Raw genomic sequence first — 21,193 nt, 5'->3', positions numbered from 1 at the left:
CTTTTCAGTCAGCCAGCTAGATGTCAATGTAAAGCAACATGTGGGGGAGGGTTTTTTTCTAGGTCGTTCTATTCCAGGGTCAGCAACCTCTGCAAATCAAAGATCCTTTTACACAAAATTGTTATGTTCAGAAATATCTACTTCTAGAAATTTGTTTTTATTTTATAATTAGCTTGTTAAAGAACCACCATCCTGCATATACATTTAAAATAAATGAATAAATAAAATACAAAGTCTTTATAAAAGGAAGAAAAAACATTTTTGTTCAATGGAACATTTAGCTTTTAAGTACCATACACCAATAATGCATATGATTTCCAAACAAATGATAAAAAACATTCTTTCACTAAAAATAATTATATTATTATTGTCAGTTCTGTTGTTGAAGTACTATGCATATTCTCCATAAAAACCTTTAGTAAAAAAAAAATTTGAAAACTAGCCTGTTTACTGTCTTTATATTATAAACATTCACTAAATTCTTTATCATTTTTAGGCAAAGTTACTAAGAACCACTTCTTGCTTCAGAGCCATTTGTAGTCCTCAAGGCAGAAATGAGAAACAAGATGCCAGAGAAAGCCCTTCCCCCGGCATCTCATTAATTTACACTATATATTAAAAATATGATTGAAAATTTTTGAAATTTCAAACAGTAACTGCCTAAAATCTCTTTTAGGCAATTTCATATCAAGATGGATCTCTCATCCGGAGTTATGGATCTTCTGTCATGCTATTTTCAATTTAGTTCACTCCACAGCTCTGAAGTGAGTTGTAGAGTGAACCAAGAGTTTAAAACGTCACGCTTTTAAGACAAGGTTCCTCAGGTATTTGAAATGGAAACCAGCCCACAGCATCACAGATCTGCTTTGCAGTGAGTATGAGGTTCACTTCAAATTTATTTAACAGCAGAACCGTCTGAAGTCTTTGCTGTTGAATGCTCAATGATGTCTAATCTGGGCCACAGCACACAGTTCTAATTAAACTACCAGTGGAGTTTAATAAGCGTCATATGTTTTTGTGATATGTCTTGACATTATTTTTTTAACTCCCTGGCTCCAAATCTACTAAGACATATTTGGAAGAGCAGCAGGATCCATGACTGCAGTGAACGATTAAGGTGTAAACCTATCTGTCAAAGGAGCATGGGAGGTCTGCATTGCTGTGGACAGGAGAGAAGGATTCTGAGCTTGTTTCTCATCCAAACCTGCTGAAAAATGTTTATTCAGTTTATTGGCTCTGTCCAAAAATCTATGTGTCTGGGCCTCCTTGTACTTGAAACTTGTGATATTCTTCATCCCCGATTATGCATCTCTAATATTGTCCTGATGTAGCTTCTTCTCCAGTTTCATCCTGCTCTTCTCCTTGCTGTCTTGAATCTTGACATATAGTTGCTTGTACACTCCTTAATCATCCTTTGTCTCCCTGAGTTTGGGCTCTTGTTAAGGAATTTCTTCAGAGTGGGAATCATCTCATTGTTCTGTTGGGAATGATTTTGAAATCAGAAATGTGCATACAAATCTAACAAGAACTGGCTGAGAAGTCCTGGCCCAAGCCAATGTCCAGATCTTGATCTCAGTGAGATGCGATTGGTGACATGAGACAAGGCTGTACATGCAAGAGCTCACCTGAATCATCAAACAGAAAGTGATGAATAGGGAAAACTTTCCCTACAGAGACTAGTACATGGGTATACACACAGCAAGCATCATTATTAGTCTGTATTTTTATCAAAATTATTTTTTTTCAAAAGAAATAAAATCCCCATTTTAGGAACTTCTTTGTAGGAAGTCAAGATTCAAACTCAGAGAAACGAAGCACATAGTTGTAGTTGCAATTAATGAACACTAGATGGAGCAAAGACAGCACACATGTTTTAAGGAAGGACAGTGATTTATTTTTTATCCTGAAAAAGCTTCATGCCCCCTTTTTTAAAACAGCATATCGAACAAATTATTCATGTCATTGATGGTCCTTTCTTTGTATGTATGTTAAAACATGTTGGTGTTGATCATCAGTGAACAGCAGAGAGATGGTTTGAGGAGACAGAAGGAACTCATTTGTAGGAAGTCAAGATTCAAACTCAGAGAAACGAAGCACATAGTTGTAGTTGCAATTAATAAACACTAGATAGAGTAAAGAGGACTATTTCTGCTCGACTGTATGGGGAAACTCTAACCTCCTCATGGGGAGGACATTGGCAGCATCACTGACTGCATCACTGACTACATTAACTTCTGTGTGAACAACACTGTGGCCCTAGATAAGATACGGCGTTTCTCCAAAAACAACTCCTGGCTCAACTCTGGAATTAAAGCTCTATTCAAGAGAAGAAGAGAGACTTTATGTCATGCCGAGTGAAAGCGGAGAAAGTCAAATTACATCCACGCATTAAAGAAATAACACGTGCCAGACAGCTCTTGTTCTCTAAAACTAAAACTGTAAATAAAAAATATTTACAACAGTAGTTATTTTCTCCATTTGTTGGATTTACCAGCTCTCTATAAATAAAAGTCTGATTATTCCATCAGACTTTTTTATCTATATAATTTGCTTCCTTATGTAACATTAAAATAATTAACATTAAAGAGAACTTAAGATCCGTTAACGACTCACTGTTTAGTCGTTCAGTACCTGTACCTGCTTCACTTTGAGTCATTTAACCTAAACCAATCTCATAAAACTGTCAACAGCTTTAGTAATCTTGTTAGTTTTTGTGTTTTTACATTTGCTTTTAGCGTTTTGTTCTTGATGAAAAGCACATTGTGTTACTTTGCACAACTGTGCTGTTTAAATAAATCCTTACATGACTTGACATTATAGCATTGCTCTGTGGATTCATGAAGACATGTGAACATCTGCTTTGTTCTTTTGTTGCTGCTGCTGCAATTTTCTCATGTGTTCATATAGATTTTGTATACACTGGAGAGGTCGCATCTGTCAATGAATATGCTGAACTCCCTGGGCTAACAAAATGTGTTGCCATCTGTTGGTCAAATTGAGTTTATAATACTTATAGAAATGTCATGTTCTGACTTGGATATGTTGCCATTGATTAAGACGTCTTTTCAGACTACCTGATATTTGATCTTTAACAGAGTTCTACAAATAGATTTATGTTCTTATCAATATCCAAAATGACATGACACCGACTTAATTAAAGCTAAGCAAACCAATAGAATATTTTCAATGAATTTCATATGTTTTACAATGAAACCCGGGTAAATTTTACAGAATCAAGCAGTCATATTTAGTTTTAGTTATTTAATGTTAAAATGTATTATTTTATGAGATGGTCTGGTGATGTAACAAGTGAAGTTATAGGATTCAAATATTCAAAGGCTGATGTACAATTATGTTGTGTTCTTAAATTGTACAGCACTTTGTATCAACTGTGGTTGTTTTAAAGTGCTTTATAAATAAAGTTGGTATGGTATGGTATTATTTTACTCACTTTCTGATTTTACTGATTTTTACTGGCATATCACAGATTTAAAAGCTAGCTTGATGATCTTCAATTAGATTAAATTACACAGTGATAGTACCACTTGACATCCACAGAAATGCTTCTTTTTTAGGCTGACATCTTATTATAGTCTTTCCAACAACATAACATTTTTGATTTTTTTTTTTTCCACAGAAATATCTTAAATCATTACAGGAATGTTTGTGGTCTATTCAAAAATTTACTGGTTTTATTTTTTTTCCACAGTCTGAAATCATTATAGCCTACTACACCACTACACCTGTAGTACACCACCTTACTTCTCCAGTGAATTAATATATCTGTGCACTAGACACAGAAGAAATACAGCAGCTGTTGCATGAAAATAAACTAGAACTTATTATTTATGTCTTCATAAACCAAAATAAAAATATCATAAAGGGCATAGCTTTTTTGTTTGAAGTGTTGTTTTAAAAGCTGAGCATGAATGATTTAAAGCAATCCTTTTTCTGGTTAAAAATAAACCTCTGAGTGAAGATTGACCGGAAAGCGTCCTTTATGAGGTCCAGTTGCTTTTGCGCCATCTAGTGTTCCTTTAACTACACATCTGAGCTTCGTTTTGTCTGAATTATGTCTTTCCACAGTGTTTTATTCAATCATCAATCAAATTTTATTTGTATAGCACATTTCAGCAGCAAGGCATTTCAAGGAGCTTTACATAATAAAATTATGTTACAATTATGTTATAAAATTATTTCCTTTGAAAAAAAAAAAAACGTTTTTAAAAACTACACAAATAATGCCTGATATGAATATATATTTTTTGTTTTATTTATATTTATTTTCACTTATAGGCCAATGTCGGGCCTCAATACTATAATACAAACCTGCTTTTAAAAAATGATAAACAGTCAAAATCAGATAATTAAAATCCAAACAATTTTCACAGTTATGTAACAATGAACCCTCAAGTCAGGTTTTTACACAGCATGACTATGGTGCTACTCTTTGTCAGCTTGGATGCATTTCAATGTGATTCAGATCAGGCTCGTAGTGCAGAGATATGACACACATTATGACCAGAGGACAGCTTAACTGGTACAAGAAAGTTGCATGTGTCCAGTTTTCAAAAACTGAAATTAGTTTTGTTTTGATTACATTTACTTTGTAATTATTTGCGCAAGCAAATAAAATAACCAATTTTCTCTGTTTGGGGTTCAATACAATCACTGCCTTCCTTCATGTTTCTATTCTGCAACTTAATTGGAGGTTGCTTTAGATATGGGGCTTAAGAGAAAATACAAAAAACATTCTGAATCACATCAGCAGCTTTGTAAATCTTCAGTTATGATGTTGACAAAGACCGAACCTTGAACCAAGGGGTGAGTTCCATTCTTATCTTCCTGTGGTACCTCCTGGCATCTCTAAAGCCTCCCTAACTTCCACCAGGTGTGGAATAATAAAAATGAAACAAAAGGCTCGCACATAAATTGTTTTTCTCAGGGTATCCTAAGTGTGAGAGAGAAGCTACTTTCTAAAATTCAACTATCAACAGATTACTTTTGTGATAAATTATTTTGAAATTATTTGAATACTCTATAAAATTCCTTTAGAGAACAGTAAGACATATTTTCTGCACTTTTAATTCACGGTGTCAGAATAGAAAGGGCTGAATCCAAAGGGCATGCAATGCTGTTCAGATTTTTTATTTTTTATTTGCAACTTTTAATCAATCAATTAAAAATACTATATTTGTTTCAATCGTTGTTTTTTTTATTTCAGCTCATTCATTGGGGGAATCTTTGGTAACTGATACAAGTGCTGCAAACAGGAACATGTGGAATCATGTTACAAGCATTTTCTTGTTAATATTAAATTTGTCGTGGGAGAATAACTCTCTGTGAGTTGATGTGTCAGCACAGCACAGGAGGGGAGTAAACAATAGATTCTGTGATGAGACAATACCCGTCTAACTCCCATATGGCCCAGTGTTTACAGACATTAAGTTGTTTAGCATTAAACTTACTCTCTGGAGCACAATGTTTGGATGGTTGGGCTTCTGTGCTAATCTGCCCTGAAAACAGCTGCCATGGCGATAAATGGTTTTCAAATTCTTTTACAGATGAGGATCAAAGAAAGTCATGTCATGCTATTCCACATATCAGCACCTCTGGGTGAATGCCATGTTGAATTACATTTACACACAATTACGTCTGCAGGTCTTTTGCGGTTTGCCTCTACTGGCTTTACACATCAAGAGACCGAATTGTTTATCCATTCATCTTCGCAAAATATCTCACACTCACTCAGATTGTAGAGAGCATCTGGGAACAACAAGTCTCTCCACAGAATCTTATTCGGATCTAGCGTTTAGTTTAATTCTTCATATTTCCTTATGTAAAGATAACAAAAGCTTGCCTTAATGTTGCATTTGCACACTCAGGAGCTCAACGGCTTTCCAAAGAAACCTCGTATCCCATGAATTTCAATATTAAACGGCTTAACATTTGATATGAACCATTTAGAACATTTAGACAGGCCTCGTCATCCGCAGATTCTGTGCTTCAAGCTTCTGCAGTGATGATGCATCAGTCTGCAGATAATCTTTCCCCTGAAGTATTCAGAAATAAACTGAATTGTTTGAGAAGCCACTTGCACAGAGTTACACTCACTTCATTCATTCATTTATGGATTCATTCCAGACATGTCACAACCATTGCGTTGAGCATATCCACATTAACACAAGCACACATCTATAAAAACATATTGTACATACATACATGCATACACATGCACACACATTTGAACATATACAAAAAAAACCTTGTAAAATAAATTTATATCAATCAATTCATCTACTTTAGCTAAATGTACACAAAACAAATCTGTAAAGTAAATATTTACCCAATGTGCACACCTCTATTCATATATACCTAAACACACACACACACTTGCACACGTGCACACACACAATAATACATAAATCCCAAACATGTCTGAAAAGATTCTGCAGCCGTCATGTAGCTGTGACTGCATAAAATGGAACAATTTACATGCTGTCCAAAGTAAAACTCTGAAAATCCTAGAGAATTGTAGCTCACTGTAAAAGATCAAGGCTGTCTTCTTTGGGGAAAAAAAAGGTATAAATCATACATCCATTCAAAGAGGTACGAATTTAAATACCTTGTTTGGTTATGATAAAGTCTTTGCTCTGTACATATGAGAAAGAATTTTCATGGATCTACATTTTCACCCCTCTATGCTCGGTAATAGTTATCCCTATCAGGTCGGCTCAGAGCTTCGATTGTGAGTTGAAGTTTTTTTCATTCCTTTGCTTCCAGGTCACAGTTCAGATTTTTTGACTGATTCATGCAGTCTCCTTCTGATCCTTGATCTCGAGCGGCTGTAAACATTTTATCCTCGTTGTCTGGAGCTCCATCATAGGGACTAATGATTTATTTACAGATTTAGGTGTATTTTTACTACCCTCACATAATCTGTACTACTGTATTATAACTAAATTAGTTTTAGTTTACTCTCGCAGATCATCAGTTTAGACTGATGATCCTTAATTTCTGTCCGGGGGTAATTTCTGACCACAAGATACACAGACAAACATCCTCACAACAAGGAGGCTGCTTCAGTCTTTTGTGACAAAGACAAAAATGAGGTTACAGCTGTGATTTTTAAAGAACGAGTTTGTACAAATGAATGGTACAAAGCATCTTCATCACAGAAACAAACAAACAAACAAACAAAATAAATCATGCTGTGCTCTTCATAAACAGTCTTTATGCAATCATCAAAACCACTAATAAGATGAGGAACCAAATGATCCTGACTGGAAAAAAATGTAAAGCTGATGAGCTCCCAATGGTGGAAAACCCTGACGGTAAACACAGATGTGTAAGTAGAGAGTAACAGCCTGCCCTGAAGCTGCAATCAGCAGTGACTAACCCTGTTGTTCTCCTAAAATGTTCACATGGAAGTTCACATCCAATTAAGCATTATACAATGCCACAAGCCTGAAATCCCATAGAAAACAGTCATAAACACTGTCATATTCAATTTTTTTTCTCACCAATTCTCCCCCCCCCTCCCTTTTGTTTTATTTTATTTTTTTTGTTTTTTTCCTCTGACCCTGTTGCAGCATCTCTTGTTCTTGGTTATGGGAAAAAAAAAATAGTGACTGTGCAGTTGGGCGGAAAGATCTTATCTAAAAGCCGATGTTCCTCCTCAGAGAGACAGCCACACACTGAAAGTGTTCGTCTTATTTGCTTTTTTCCAAGGAGACAAACGGGACAAAACGGGAGAGTTAACCTGAGCACGGTTTGGTGTTTTTCTTTTGCGTCTCGGAAAGAGAAATAAATAAATAAAAATCTGAGCGACATTTTCTCATTCAGTTGGATCCGACACAGTTTATTATCTCAACATTTTTTTTCCCCAAGCATGAAAATAACACAATTTCAAATAAATAACAATAAATAATAACACAAATCATGTTGCTTAATCCTGGTCATTTCAAACTTCTGAACGTGAAAGAAAATAGACTTTTTATGACTTTCACCAGCCTATTTCCCCATATGTAACAATAACGCACACAATGGAAGAAACAATTGTCTTGCAATAGGTTTCTGGACTCAAATTTTGTAATTCTCTTTATTGTAATGTGACGAGAAAAGAAAGAAAATATTCCAGAAAGAAAATGCAATCATCTGAAAATATGAGAGGCATAAAATGACTCAACAAGGGCTTATTATGTGCAAGTTCTGTTGTCAGATAAGACTTTAACTTAAGCTGTAAAAATTATGCTTTAGGGTGCTTTTTTTGGTAAGAGTACAGGACATTTTCAATGCACTGCAAAGTTACTTTTGCCAACTAAGACTATGACAAAAAATATTTTGTCAGCTGCCTTTTTTCCTACAACAAACATGACTGATATTTTCATCAATTAATAAAAACAGGACTAAAATATTTTAGGGAAATAAAACCCCATCAGATATAAGTTCAGTATTTGTGCTATGATTTCATATTTTTGTAAGTTAAAGTCACAGGAAATTTAGATGATTAAAAAACAACAACAGATGACTAAAATTTTAATAGATTTTAGGTAAAAGACCATTACTAAGTCAGTTTGAATGTGCAGTCAGAATTAACATTGACACACTGGAGTCAATGAATTGTACCGCAGCATCTTGGAGGAGTAACTTTTCCCTATCAGCCAGAACAATGAAGATGAGTCACGGGTGGGCATTCGAGCATGGCAAATTACTGAAAAGATACTATCATGGCAACAAAGCAGTGACTAAGAAAGAAGCATTTTGAGGCCTATAGCTATAGTCTCCACACTTCAGTTCTGCAGAAAACCTTTGAGGGGAGTCGAGCTTTGAGGAGGATTTGGTGAAAAATACTTCAAGAGATGTATCTGATCATGTTGGCCAGCTATTTAAAATGTCTTAAAGCTAAGATTGGCAGCAAAGGTACCTGAACCCATTAGGTCAGATGTGTTTTCAATCCCCACAATGTCTGGGTGGATATTCTCTCTTTCCAAATTAAAAGTCAACCAACATAACAACAAATAACTCCATTTGTTTGGCAGTGAGCTAAATTATAAAACCAGCAGATCAAACAAACAATTGTTTCCCCCATTGCTATAACTCTTGAGTGAATCAATTTTCCCCTCCCAAAGCTGGCCCAAAATGGCTGCTTAGCTACAATAGATGATGGGTTTTTTTTTTTTTTTTTTTGGAAAAACAGACATCATGATGGCATCAGAAAGTTATACATAGTTGGACATTTTAAAAGCCATAGTTCACAAATCACTTGCAAGAGATTTAAATTAAAAACTGCAAGATGACGAAAAAAAACCAAAAAAACAACAGGAGTTTTGTTTACATTTTTGACAGTAAAACAGCAGTTCTTAAGAATGCACAGGTGCTAGGCATACTGGTATCATCGGAATGTGAACTGTGAGCTGTTGATGTGCCTCCATGACTTACAGTGTGTGGTTTGTGTTTTTTTTTTTTTGGTTTATATTCGTGACTGCTCCCCCCTGGATTTTAGCAACCCAGCTCTGCTATTTATATATTTACAGTTGACCAGTAAACACAGTGTGCGACACTTTACGTGTCTCATGCTTTCAACTGGACCAAACGTCACAAAAATTCACTTGGTATGAACGTGAACGTGGTTGCCTTCCTAATCTTGCTGATGTACAAGCCACAATTTTAAGTCTCTTTGTTGGGCTGAGGAGTTTTGTTCCAAAACACAAACCGTCCCATCACCTATCAAGTTAGTCTCAACGTTTTCAATCAATACCCAAATACCATAACTCGACGTTTTAGTTGAATTTGGTAACTTCCAGCTAGTATTATTTGGTTTTTTCTGAATGTTTTGGTTCAGTGTTTCTGCTTTCTTTAGCAAACAAGAGCTGGACAGGGCTAAAGTTTAGATAGTGGAATAAAAATTATTTTAGCAGCAAAAAAAATCTACAGTCCAGATAAAAAGAAAGCACACCCCCAACTCGGTTCTACGTTTTTTTTTTGTATCAGGACACAATGAAATGTCAAAGTCCAAATCTACGTACAAGTGCACAAAAATACCCTTTTTGATTCCTCCTCTGTTATTTATCAACAAATTGGCCAAAATTGTGAAGTTGTGGTGAAAAACTAGGGACACCACACATTTTAATAGCTTTCAGAAGCTCCTTTAGCAACAAAATAGCTGTTTTCTGTGTGACTTTATTAGTGTCTCACATAGTTGTGGATGAAAGTGCCACCTTCATCATCACTGGATTGCTCCGCTTGATTTGACTCTCAAATTTTAGTGTAAACAGGAGTTCATGGTTAACGAAGTGAGTGTGGCTGCAAAGAAAGCCTGAATCATCACCCCACCACCAACGGGCTCGGAAGTTGATGCGAGATGTTTGTAATGATATGTGGTAACTGGTTTCCCTTAAACGTTTGCCACCGGTCAAATATCTTTGCTTTGGTTTCATCCGTACAAATGACATTGTTCCGGATGTCTTGTGGTTTGTTCAGATGCAACTTTACAAACTGCAGATGAGGTTCTTCTACTGCAGTCCTTCAAGCTGCACTTGTTCAGTCTTTTCTAGACGCTCTCCTATCCTTAACATTTTAACAGTCCTTGGATTTTTTTCTATAATTGTAAAATGGTGGGCATTGGTTCTACTTTCCCTATTAAGTCCTATAGAAGCAACAAGTGTTTTTTTTTGTTTTGTTTTGTTTGTTTGTTTATTAAATAATGTTTCTATCCATTTCTGGCCTGATAAATAATTTCAGAAACTTGGGAAAACTAGATTTTTTTTTTTTTTTTATAAGAAGGACTTAAAAATTACCAAAAGGGTGCACTTTGTTTTTACCATGACTGTATTTCAACCAAGAGGTAAGATCCAAATACCAGAAATACTCCTGAAGAGTTTTGTCAAAAGAAACCAAACGTACATGATTCTCTGTAAAAAAAAATCACATTATATATATATATATATATATATATATATATATATATATATATATCAATGTGCTAATCTTAAAATTATATTTAAATGTCTTTTATATATACATTGATGGTTGATTTACATTATTTATTTATTGTTAACTAAGTACTACATTTCTACATTCATCAGGTGGACAAGAAACAGCTGTAAAGTTTCAATAAAACAACCTAACACAAATACAGTTGTTCCCTGTTGCTATGGAAATCGATCCTTTCCAGCCTATCCTGCTCTGATTGGCCAGCTCCAGTAGCATGATCCCTTGCAGCCAATCACTTCACAGATATGGTAATCTGTGATGTTTGAATGGTGGATTTCAATTGGATAAAAAGTTCAAATGTGACCCTGAGTGTGGAAGCAGTCTTCAACATTTTTTTTAAAATGTTTTTTCTTGAAAAATAAGCCACAAATTAAACAATGACACTTGTTTAAAGTGACACGAGCTATAGTTACAAAACTTTGAATGTCTTATGTTCAGCTTTATCACAGGCAAGTTGTACTAGCACAACATCTTAATAGCTGACTGCTAGTGCTTTGCATGTCTGTTGGGTATGGATATGTCTTCGTGAAAATGTTTTGATCAGCTAAAGCAAATCATAGAGTAAAATCAATTAGACAATTTGATCAACTATTTATATTTAAAAATGTATCCAGTGGCTTTTCTCTTCGCCAGGGTCACCTGTCATGTGTAGCTGGAGATGATTTCCAGACCTTAAGTTACACTGACATGCCACAAGTAACTAACGGTGTCGCAAATCATTATTGGTCAGCTTTTTTGACAAATGGTGATGGTAATTTTACCCCCTTGTCATTTCTAATATTTGTAGTGTTTCTCTTTTCATACTAGACTTTTAGAGTCCAAAAAGGAGCTGGTTTCCAATATAATAGGATGTCATTATCAGGTTGACAGTTATAGTTTATTTTCCAATGCATACAAACTTGATTATGATAGTCTGATATCAGTAGCCTTCTTGGGCCATAGTTTTGTTTGTTTTGATCTTGGGCCGTAATTTTGGCTCTGGGTCAATTTGTCCCTAGTTCATAACAACACATTGCCATTTTGTCCTCTCCTTCCATTTTATCACCTTAAATCATTTTGTAGCCATTTAATTAACCATCTGTTTATTTCTCTTAATTTCTTGACTTATCATGACAAATCATCATAAATTAAATACAATTTTCTGAATACTTTGTATTGTTCATCCTATTTGCATGGACTGTGGTTCTAATCCCTGATGGAACTGCTAACTCTCATATGAAAAATTACTGCACTACTCACATAAACACATTTCTTAATAGCAAAACAAGAGTAGATCATGAAAAATACATAATAATAATAATAATAATAATAAAAAATCAGTTCTAAAATAAATTCCAATTCCAAATAAAAATGTAATGAAGTCCCCAGCTTCTCACCACGTCTGTTTAGATCACAAACACAATAAACTGAGGTGTAGAATAATGTAAAATATTCTACACGTCCTGATAGTTGATATTATAACTCAAATATAAATATTTTTAGGATCATCAGCATATTTCAAACACAAAACTACTTTTAAGCATTGGGTACAAAATGGAAGTAGGTTCTGACAAAATGGTTACAGATGAGTATGAAGTCATAAAGGAATGGATTCACCCAGAGCCCAAAACAACTGTACAATAAAATAATAAACACTAGAAGAAAACTAAATTTTTTTAGCTGCTTCCAGGCTTGAACTGGAAGCAGCTGCTTGGAAAGATGAGTGTATGGACCAAAAAGTTTGTTTGGAATTGGAAAGCACATTGAGAGTCTTGGCTGTTTAACCAACGCTGAAATGCAATAACAGTAAAACACAGGAAGTATCATAAGCCAAGAACCATGATGGGGGGAAGTATTGATTGGAACCGGGTAGTGTATTGTTAAAGTAGGCAAAGCCCAAATGTGATAGGCACGTTTGGAAAAGGGTGCTTACAGTTTGTCAGCTTGTTACAGAGAACTGAAAGAGGGTCAGTTAGTGCAGATATTACAAATGTTTTTTATCCTGACAATCAAAATTGAATGCGATAGATAGATTTTTCTCAGCTAATCAGAGCTTGCCAACAACTCATGGTGTTGTCCTGGACATGTTACTGTGGAGTAACATCTCTGATGCCTGGCTTTGAGCTATTAGCATGTCATGACTAATAAGAATGTTATGCATCAACTATCTTCAGTCAGAAGCCTTTTCAGATTTGTTGCAAGACTGACTGCTACTGAAGACCTTTTCAGGACTACCATTCACAACAACTCTTTGAAGATGCTTTAATGTCTTGAGTTGCAACAACCTTTAATTTTCCTGTCAGATAAGTATTTTTGATTTGATCTTGAATTAAATAATTGTATTAACAATAAAAAGATAACATGTGTATCGTGTAATGAAAATTACAGCAAATCAAGGGTGTAAAATAACCACAGCTTTTTGATTTGTGACCATATCAATAAACAAGAACATACACCAGAAACTTGGCCATACCAGCAGGCCAAGCACTTCTTGAACTACTCTAGTCTGTACCAGAAGCAGTGAAGAGTTTAGTATTACTTGGCAAAATATCTGGGGCAGATAATCAAGAAAGAGCATCTATCAAAGTTAAAGGACTGCACTAATGTGATACTGTCTTCCATTATTAGCTCTTTGTCTTTTCCCATGAGGATTCAAACAACCTCATCAACCCTGGAGACACAGCTCCTCTGAAACCTTATAATCATCACCAATTTAGTGATTTATTTTTACTTTGTGATAAATGTTATCAGAAATATCCAGAGAAACTGTTCCTTCCGTATCTTTCAGTTTTTTCCCCCCATAAGATCTTCCTCTTGGAAAAAAAAAAAAAAAAAAAAAAAATATTATATATATATATATATATATATATATATATATATTACGGTTTTTCTTTTTAAACTCCTTGATAGCTTGTTGTAAAAATAAAAGAAGCTGTTTTATCATAAAATTATCACTAAACAGCATTAAATAATTACTGTGGAACAAAACTCTTCAGGTAAAAGAACGGAATGTATTCAACCTTCCTGGAAAGTTGATGAATGAAGCACAATTTCACCGAACTGAGAACCAAGGATGACAGTACAACATAAGAAAAAAAATTAAAATAAAAAAAAGGATCACTGTAAAAACAAACATATGTATATATCTCTGAATATTTAACAACTTTGTCTCTGCCTTTAGGATGCAGAGTCCCCTGGGACTGACTCCCAATAAGCGCCACAAGGTTTATCGGGTGATGATTGCTAAATTATGCAGGCAGGAATAAACCAGATGCTTTTTTTTTTTTTTTTTTTTACAGCAAGCCAATATTAAACTGAATGGTGTGCTGTACATTCACACTGAAACTTCAGGTCATACAGATCAGCTCCCTGATCTTTTGATCCACCAACCTTTATTAATGCAAAGTCTGCAAAGTCCTTTTCCCCCAGTCACCATCCATTTTCTCCAGAAAGTCTGTTTAATGTCCCCCCTGAGGTTTAGGAGACCGATGCGGTGTCTCTTTGTCCCTGCTCAGAGGTTTTTTTTTAGTGTACTTCGCTGAGGTGGTGGGACACGATGACAATGATAGCTGGAGGGTTTGTCCCAGTATGCAGGGTAAAGCTGGTTTCTTGTTTCATATCGATGTGGACTGCTTGATGCTGTGAAAGCTGACACGTGAAGGTGAAGTTGGGATGGACATAGCCTGGGTCATCCTGGCCCGGATCGAGTGCTGCTCCTGCCACCGGTGGAACCGCTTCCGTACTGCTGAGCGGACCTGTAACCAACACCAGACCCAGGAGTAAACGACCAAGCTGCACATCTTAGCAGTCACATTCATGTAAAAACACCAAAAACATATGAGGTTACCAGCCAAGGGATTCCTCAAGGGTGTGTAATTGGACAGTTGCTGGTTTATTTAATATGCTTTTTTTTTTTTGGCAATACAATACCTGACTGTGAGAAAAAGTATTTGCCCGCTTACAGCTTTCTTTTTTTTTGTCACACTTATTGGGTTCAGATAATAAAACAACTTTTATAACAAAGATAACCTAAACACTAAAAAGCCAATATGGCTCTATGCAAAAAAAAGAAAAAAAAAAAAAAGAAAAAAAAAGAAGAGGCTCTTTCCTCTGGCCCAGCTAAGAGTTGGTGCTGAAATAGAACCTACTTGGAGTGGTGGAAACACAAAACACAGGTGCTTGTGATAAGGAAGCACCAGTACCAGTACCGGCTTACTAATGAGATATGGTGGTGGGAGAATCTCATAAGTGTTCCCTGAACATTAACCTGGATATGAACTCAGTCTACTGAGTCTTGTTTCATATTTTTCTTGAGTGCTTTAAAGTTCCAATTAAGGACAAATCTTTTCAAAAGTGTTATTTTTGATTCCCTTGTTCCATTGTCCTGTGGCATGCTTCACGTTTATGCCCGTTTCTCACCTTGTATTTTTTGTGAAGTACTAAATAGGCCAGGCCTAAAAAGTAAATAAAACGTGGTTGATTCCAACAGAACATTGGATATTTTACAGCTCCCCCTGCGTACACTAATCTAAAATTTCAATGGGCTTTGGGCCTGAAATAAGATATTTTAACCCCGCGCATGTTTAGTTAAAAAAAAAAAAATGTTTTCGTTTTCTCTTGAATGTGACTGCAGGTATCCTTTGTTCATCTCTTCCACTTCCCCCCCCCCCGCTTTCCCTACAAGCGTCAGCCTGTAACAAAACACTAAATCAATATCCTCTGTAAGCTACACATGCTGGTTAAGCCCTTTGTTTGGGAGTTAGATGTCAGTTCATGATGAGATATTCCTTCATCATCCAGCCAGCTACCACGCAGAGAGGCTCGGTAACTGAAGGGAAGGAGATATTACATCAACATTCTGCCTGAGGAATAACTTGTAATGATTAATCTGTGTCGCTCAGCTCCGAGGCCAGACCAAGCTGGATCCTTCTGACTGACGTTTGCCTTCATGGCTGGTTTGTGGCTCAGCTGGAGTTATTAAGGTGTCATTAGCAGCGAGGGTACATTGATTGTAACTTTAGAAAGCGTCATTTGATTGAGATTAAAATCTATTAGAAACTGTACTTAATTCATCAATTTTCTGTTGAACCTTAATATCTGAAAGGAGTTTGAACAATTTTTAAAACATTTTATCAATTGATTTTTAAGTGGAAAAGGTAACAACACGCATCTCTAAACACAGGCTAAGGTATTTATGTCAGTGGAATCTTTAAAGATACAGGTAACTTTCATAGAAATGTATTTTTTACACATTTGTTTCAAATGTCCCTGTATCCTGACGTTAGAGTCTGAGACAGATGATCTATAAAAAAAAACAAGCTCCTCTGGCTACTCTCTGTTGTCCTACTGCCATTTGTAGAAATGCACAGCTCCCAGTCTATTTCCGAGCCAAGTCTTAGCAGAGTCAGTCATGCTCGTGTATGCGGTGCTCGCAGCCGTCCCCCATGCAGCGTGTACCATCATTCGAGCTCGGTGAATGACGGTATGTGTGCTGCAGCTGTCCTGATGGCAGAGAAACAATCTGACGTCGCAGGAAAACTGCCAATATCTTTCTCAGAATAATCGGTAGATTATTCTGACAAATGATAATCTGGTCCCCAACCAATTCTTAGTTGGGCCTCCAGGTTGGGGCTCCAGGTTGCTATTCCTCATACTTCGGTACTATTGAGTGAATATTTAAACTGGCTTTGCCTTTCTTTCATCTAAAATAAAACTTCCGGTTGTTATTTTACATCAACAAAACTTTTGGTCCACAAAACTTTAGCTTGCTGGTTATTCTCTCTTTTTCAGCTATTTCTAATCTGAGGGACAAATTTTGTGTGAAAACCCCAGTAGATCAACAGTTTCTGAAGCATTTAGACTAGTCTGTTTTGCCTCAACAATCAGGATTCATTCAAATTCACGATTTCTTTCAGTTCTGATGCTTGGTTTGAACTTCTGTTGCTTAAACGCACTGAGGGGCTGCCATTTGTTTGCCTGGTTTACTATTTGTGTTAAACAGGATTACTAACAGTTTTTCAACCAATAAACCGACCCTCAAAAACAAATAATTTAATTACTCATAAGGACCTTTGAAAAAATAATTGCACACACCTGGTTGGCTTGTAAGACCTTCAGGTAAGTCCTGAATCTAAGTCTTTTACTGCTCTAAACCTCTGCACAGAACTGATTTGTTTACCGAGCTGCATACAGTAAAAAAAAAAAAAAAAAAAGTAAACTGTTGCTAATTATTCAAACATTACCATAAAAAGCAACGTATTTCCCTGCATGCACGTCCCAGCTCTATTCTGAGTTGGTTTCACCCCTGATTTCCCCCTGGGACCAAATTAGGGCTGACAGTGTCATACAGCGTAGAAAGTGATGTCACTTATGTCGGGACATCACAAGGCTTAATTGTGCCCTAAATACATTTTCCTCAAGCTGCGAAAACATGCAGCAAACAGCCACCAAAAGCCGAGCGGAGGCACTGGAGGAGAGGGAATATCATTAAGCTCCTGCATCAGGGAAGAGGTTTAAAACGTTGATATGTTAAATCAATAAGCCAGTGTAAATCTGCTTACCTCACTGTTTAGGAAGCAGTAAAACACTGACACGAAGAAGCCCTGCAGAGAGGAGGGGTAGGGGGGAGATAAAGTGAGAACAAAACATCATCATCAATGCCCTGATCCTGGTTAAATCCCTTATACAGCTGATTATGTCGCACATTTAATCATCTCAGCAGCGTTTTTTTCCCCCTTCTTGCACTCATTACAATTACATTGAAATAAATCAGACAAATGATACATCCACCCACACAGAGACGCCATTACACTCCGTTTGTGTGTGTGTGTTTGTTTTTTGTTGAATGCAGGATAAATCCTACCTGGAAGGACACCAAAAACGAGTTGAAATATATGAAGACCATTTGAGAAATTTCATCCTTCCCTGGGTTGACAAAAAACAGCATGTAGGTGATTCCCAGGAGGGGAAGGAGTACCAGCGTTGCTTTCACAGCTTTCCTGCAGACGAGGAGAACGTAGATCAGGCAGCCGTGACAGAGAGACTCGGGCTCAGTGTTTCACTTCACGCTAAAAGGCCCTTCAGGGTCCGGGCACCACCAACGGAGGACGAAACATGAATAATTCAAGGCGCGCTCATCTCTTAAGCCTGTTTATTGCAGGTTCAGCAGCAGGTTTACAGGAAATCTACCTGTACTGGATCGTCTCGGACGTCGTAGAGGCTCGCAGTTTGGTCATCAGGATTCTCACTATGTTGAAGAGAAAGATGAAATTGATCTGTGGGGAAATCGAAGGCAGCTCGGTGAATATCAAATAGAAATTTAGCATCTTAGTGTTGACCTCAAGTTGGGATTTTGTTTTTTTATTTTCTTAACGTGGTAAAAAGTGTTTGAAAACTACTTGCAAAATCCAAAAAATTATAAAAGAAAAAACTTCAAAAAAGATTTCAATCTGTTAAGGACTGTTCTGCTCTGACACTGGCTCTCCAAATTACTCTAAGGCATTATGCACTTGCTTTTTCTGGGGAAAAAAACAAAAAAAAAAAAAAAAAAAACATTCCCTTTTATATGTATTTGTATAATTTACAGGCAAATAGGAATAATTATTAATGAATGGAGCTGTTTCTGTGCCATGCAGATTGAGGGGAAAGCCTACTGAAAGCTGGTGTTAATTTTTTTTTAACATGGAAGGAAAGAGGGGAAAAGTGACATGTTGAGCTTCTGGATTCACGAGAAAACAGAGAAAGATATAGTTTTGTTTAAATTGTCTAAGCTACTTTTAAAAACGTGTATTTTCTGTGCATTGCATTGCATCTTAGGAAAACTATGTGCTGGATCTTTCCAAGATGACATAGCTTTAAGAATTTCAAAGGCAGATCTTAAGACTATGAGACATTTAAAAAGATTCTTCATCTACAAACCTTGAAAAATTGAAATCCTTTAACTTCCTAGTGACCAGCAAAAGCCAAGACTATATGTGCAAACGGAAAGCATTCATTCTGTCCTTGTCTCCATGGGGGAGTGCAAATCATATTGATTTCTATGTGCAAGAGCCCTGAACATGGAACACTATTTATTCATGCGAAAAGTCTGCTTGGCCTGTTACGAGATTCTAACTGTATAACCTTGAGCAAAAACTCTGCCGTTTCACAATGTTAACACAAAACATAAAAAAAAAAAGAAAAAAAAAGAAAAAGTTGATATGTCTTATTTCAGAGAAAGAAATGCAACAACATAATGATGTCTGCAGTTCTAGTATTCTTATATATAACATACATTTATTGTTATTTTGTTTTTAATTGTAGGCACATGCAAAATCTTAAAATGAAAATGTGCTAAACTTAGTAGCAGTTCTTTTAATACAAAAAGATATTAAATTTTTGGCTGTTCTCACCAAGCAGAAAGTAAAATAGAGTAAAATAATGATCTAATATCAGCTGATTAACGAGTCATGCTTTCTCCTCTGATAGCTAACTTCGTCATGTTATTGTAGATTACAATAGTAAGAGTGATGAGTGGCACTTATTTAGTTTCTACACCATGAAGTTAAAGAGCCAAAAGTGTCCTTCTTATAAGTGAGTAAAATTGTAAGACATTTTTTCAACCGGCTGACTAGCTAATATAACTAGAATGGAACGACATGGAATTTCTTCAGTTATTTTAGAAAAAGGAGCATCAATTACCTTGACGCCAGGTGGGATCTAATATATATTGTGGTGCCAAGAGCTTTACAGTAAATTCTTAAAAGAAATGCAACTAAGCTTGGTTAGTTCCGCTTTAAATTTCTATCCACACAATTAAAACAGTCCCACATGATGGACCGCTCACAACTTCAACACCAAAACAATAATAACATGTCATGATCTCTTTGTAACTTTTAGTCTAATAATAGTTTTGGGATGTCCAATAACTGGGAGTAAGGAGGAGCTCAATGTGACTCAGAAGATCTCGCTAACATCCTGCAAGGTCCAGTCCTGCTCCACCTGACCATCCTGCTGTGGTTTTATCAGTTAAATTAGTCAATTCTGCAGAACACCTGCAGCGAAGTGAATCATCGGACAACCCGGCGCTCTTCAGGGCTTTGCATGGTGTTGCCTGGAAATAACTGCATTGGTAGGTTGTTGAGGTGCGTGTCACCTCACGTCGACAAGATCTGCATCACAATGAGGTGCTGAGCTCTTTAAGACTTTGGAGGATTTACTGGCAGCGGGAAGATATGGAATAATGCAAGCAGTACATAATAATGAAAGATAAAAAACTGTAGCTACTTTGAATCTGAAGTGCTACTTGAGATTATTTTTCCACTATGTGACGAATGACAAAATCAATAGCTCATGCAAGAGGTGGGGATGATGTAACACAGAGGCAAAAAATAGCCACAGGAATACTTTCCAGTGCCAGATGACCCGACCTTGGCTGGAACAGATACATATGCCGGTCTTTCCAGAACCACACGCTCTGCTAACCTCGTGCATCGCTGCTGATGTTAACAATTTTAATAACATCCTGAATTAATTCATTGTAGCAGGACATCATTTTAGTGCTGATAATAAAAGCTGCGAAGAGTTCACGACCCCCCCTCGCAGGAGCGACCACAAATATTCTTGTGACCCCGGTGATGATCCGGAAGGATCAAGTGCTTGGCAAAGACACAAAAAGCCCACGAGAAAGCACTATTGTAAGCAAGACTGGAGATTTTCCAAGCATAGCAGCAGAAAGAGGGATTGAATGAGGCAGATGTTTGCCTGAGGAGAGACAGAAACAGTTCAGAGAAGTGCCTCTTAAAGAGATGAGTTTTTTTTTTTTTTTTTTTTTTAAGGAGAGAAGATCTGGGAAGGTCACTCCACCAGTGGATCGCTGGCAGGGACATTGACTGAAACTCAGCAGGGACACGTCCAAACAGTCGCAGTCAGACGAGTTTTGGCACAGAGAGTAGTCTCTGAGGGAGGCCACGTGGACAGATGTTGAGACCCCTAAAGGAAGTGCTCGCATCATTTTGAACTACTGTATTTTTTTTTTTAAGCCAGGCCTAATTTAATTATAAGTTCCTGTACAAACCAAAACAGTATAATAACGTTCTGTTCTTAGCAAGGTTCTAAATCTTTTCTAATCTGACCTCATGTCTACAAAAAATTTCCTTGATGTCATTATTCATCAAACAAAACCAAAAAGTAGAAGCCATGCGCTTCTGGTCCAATGCTGAGCGTAATACCGAGCAGGAGA

The 21,193-nt window shown here is 36.5% G+C and overlaps 1 protein-coding gene across 1 annotated transcript in view; it reads right to left on the bottom strand.

The window, feature by feature from the left end:
* Positions 1–13,871: 13,871 nt before the first annotated feature.
* LOC106938846 (corticotropin-releasing factor receptor 1-like) overlaps positions 13,872–21,193 on the bottom strand; it is an 82,043-nt gene continuing 74,721 nt past the window's right edge. Inside the window, exons 11-14 of the mRNA XM_015021036.1 lie at positions 18,163–18,248; positions 17,837–17,972; positions 17,535–17,576; positions 13,872–14,729 (exon numbers count right to left, since the gene is read on the bottom strand). Coding sequence (XP_014876522.1) covers positions 14,589–14,729; positions 17,535–17,576; positions 17,837–17,972; positions 18,163–18,248 — 405 coding nt within the window. The 3' untranslated portion in view covers positions 13,872–14,588. The remainder of the gene's footprint in view (positions 14,730–17,534; positions 17,577–17,836; positions 17,973–18,162; positions 18,249–21,193) is intronic.

The sequence above is a fragment of the Poecilia latipinna genome, unplaced genomic scaffold (genome assembly GCF_001443285.1).
Source record: "Poecilia latipinna isolate Pla-1442-1.1 unplaced genomic scaffold, P_latipinna-1.0 Scaffold84, whole genome shotgun sequence".
In the NCBI taxonomy this organism is placed as follows: Eukaryota; Metazoa; Chordata; class Actinopteri; order Cyprinodontiformes; family Poeciliidae; genus Poecilia; species Poecilia latipinna.
This window is presented reverse-complemented; position numbering and strand designations above follow the sequence as displayed.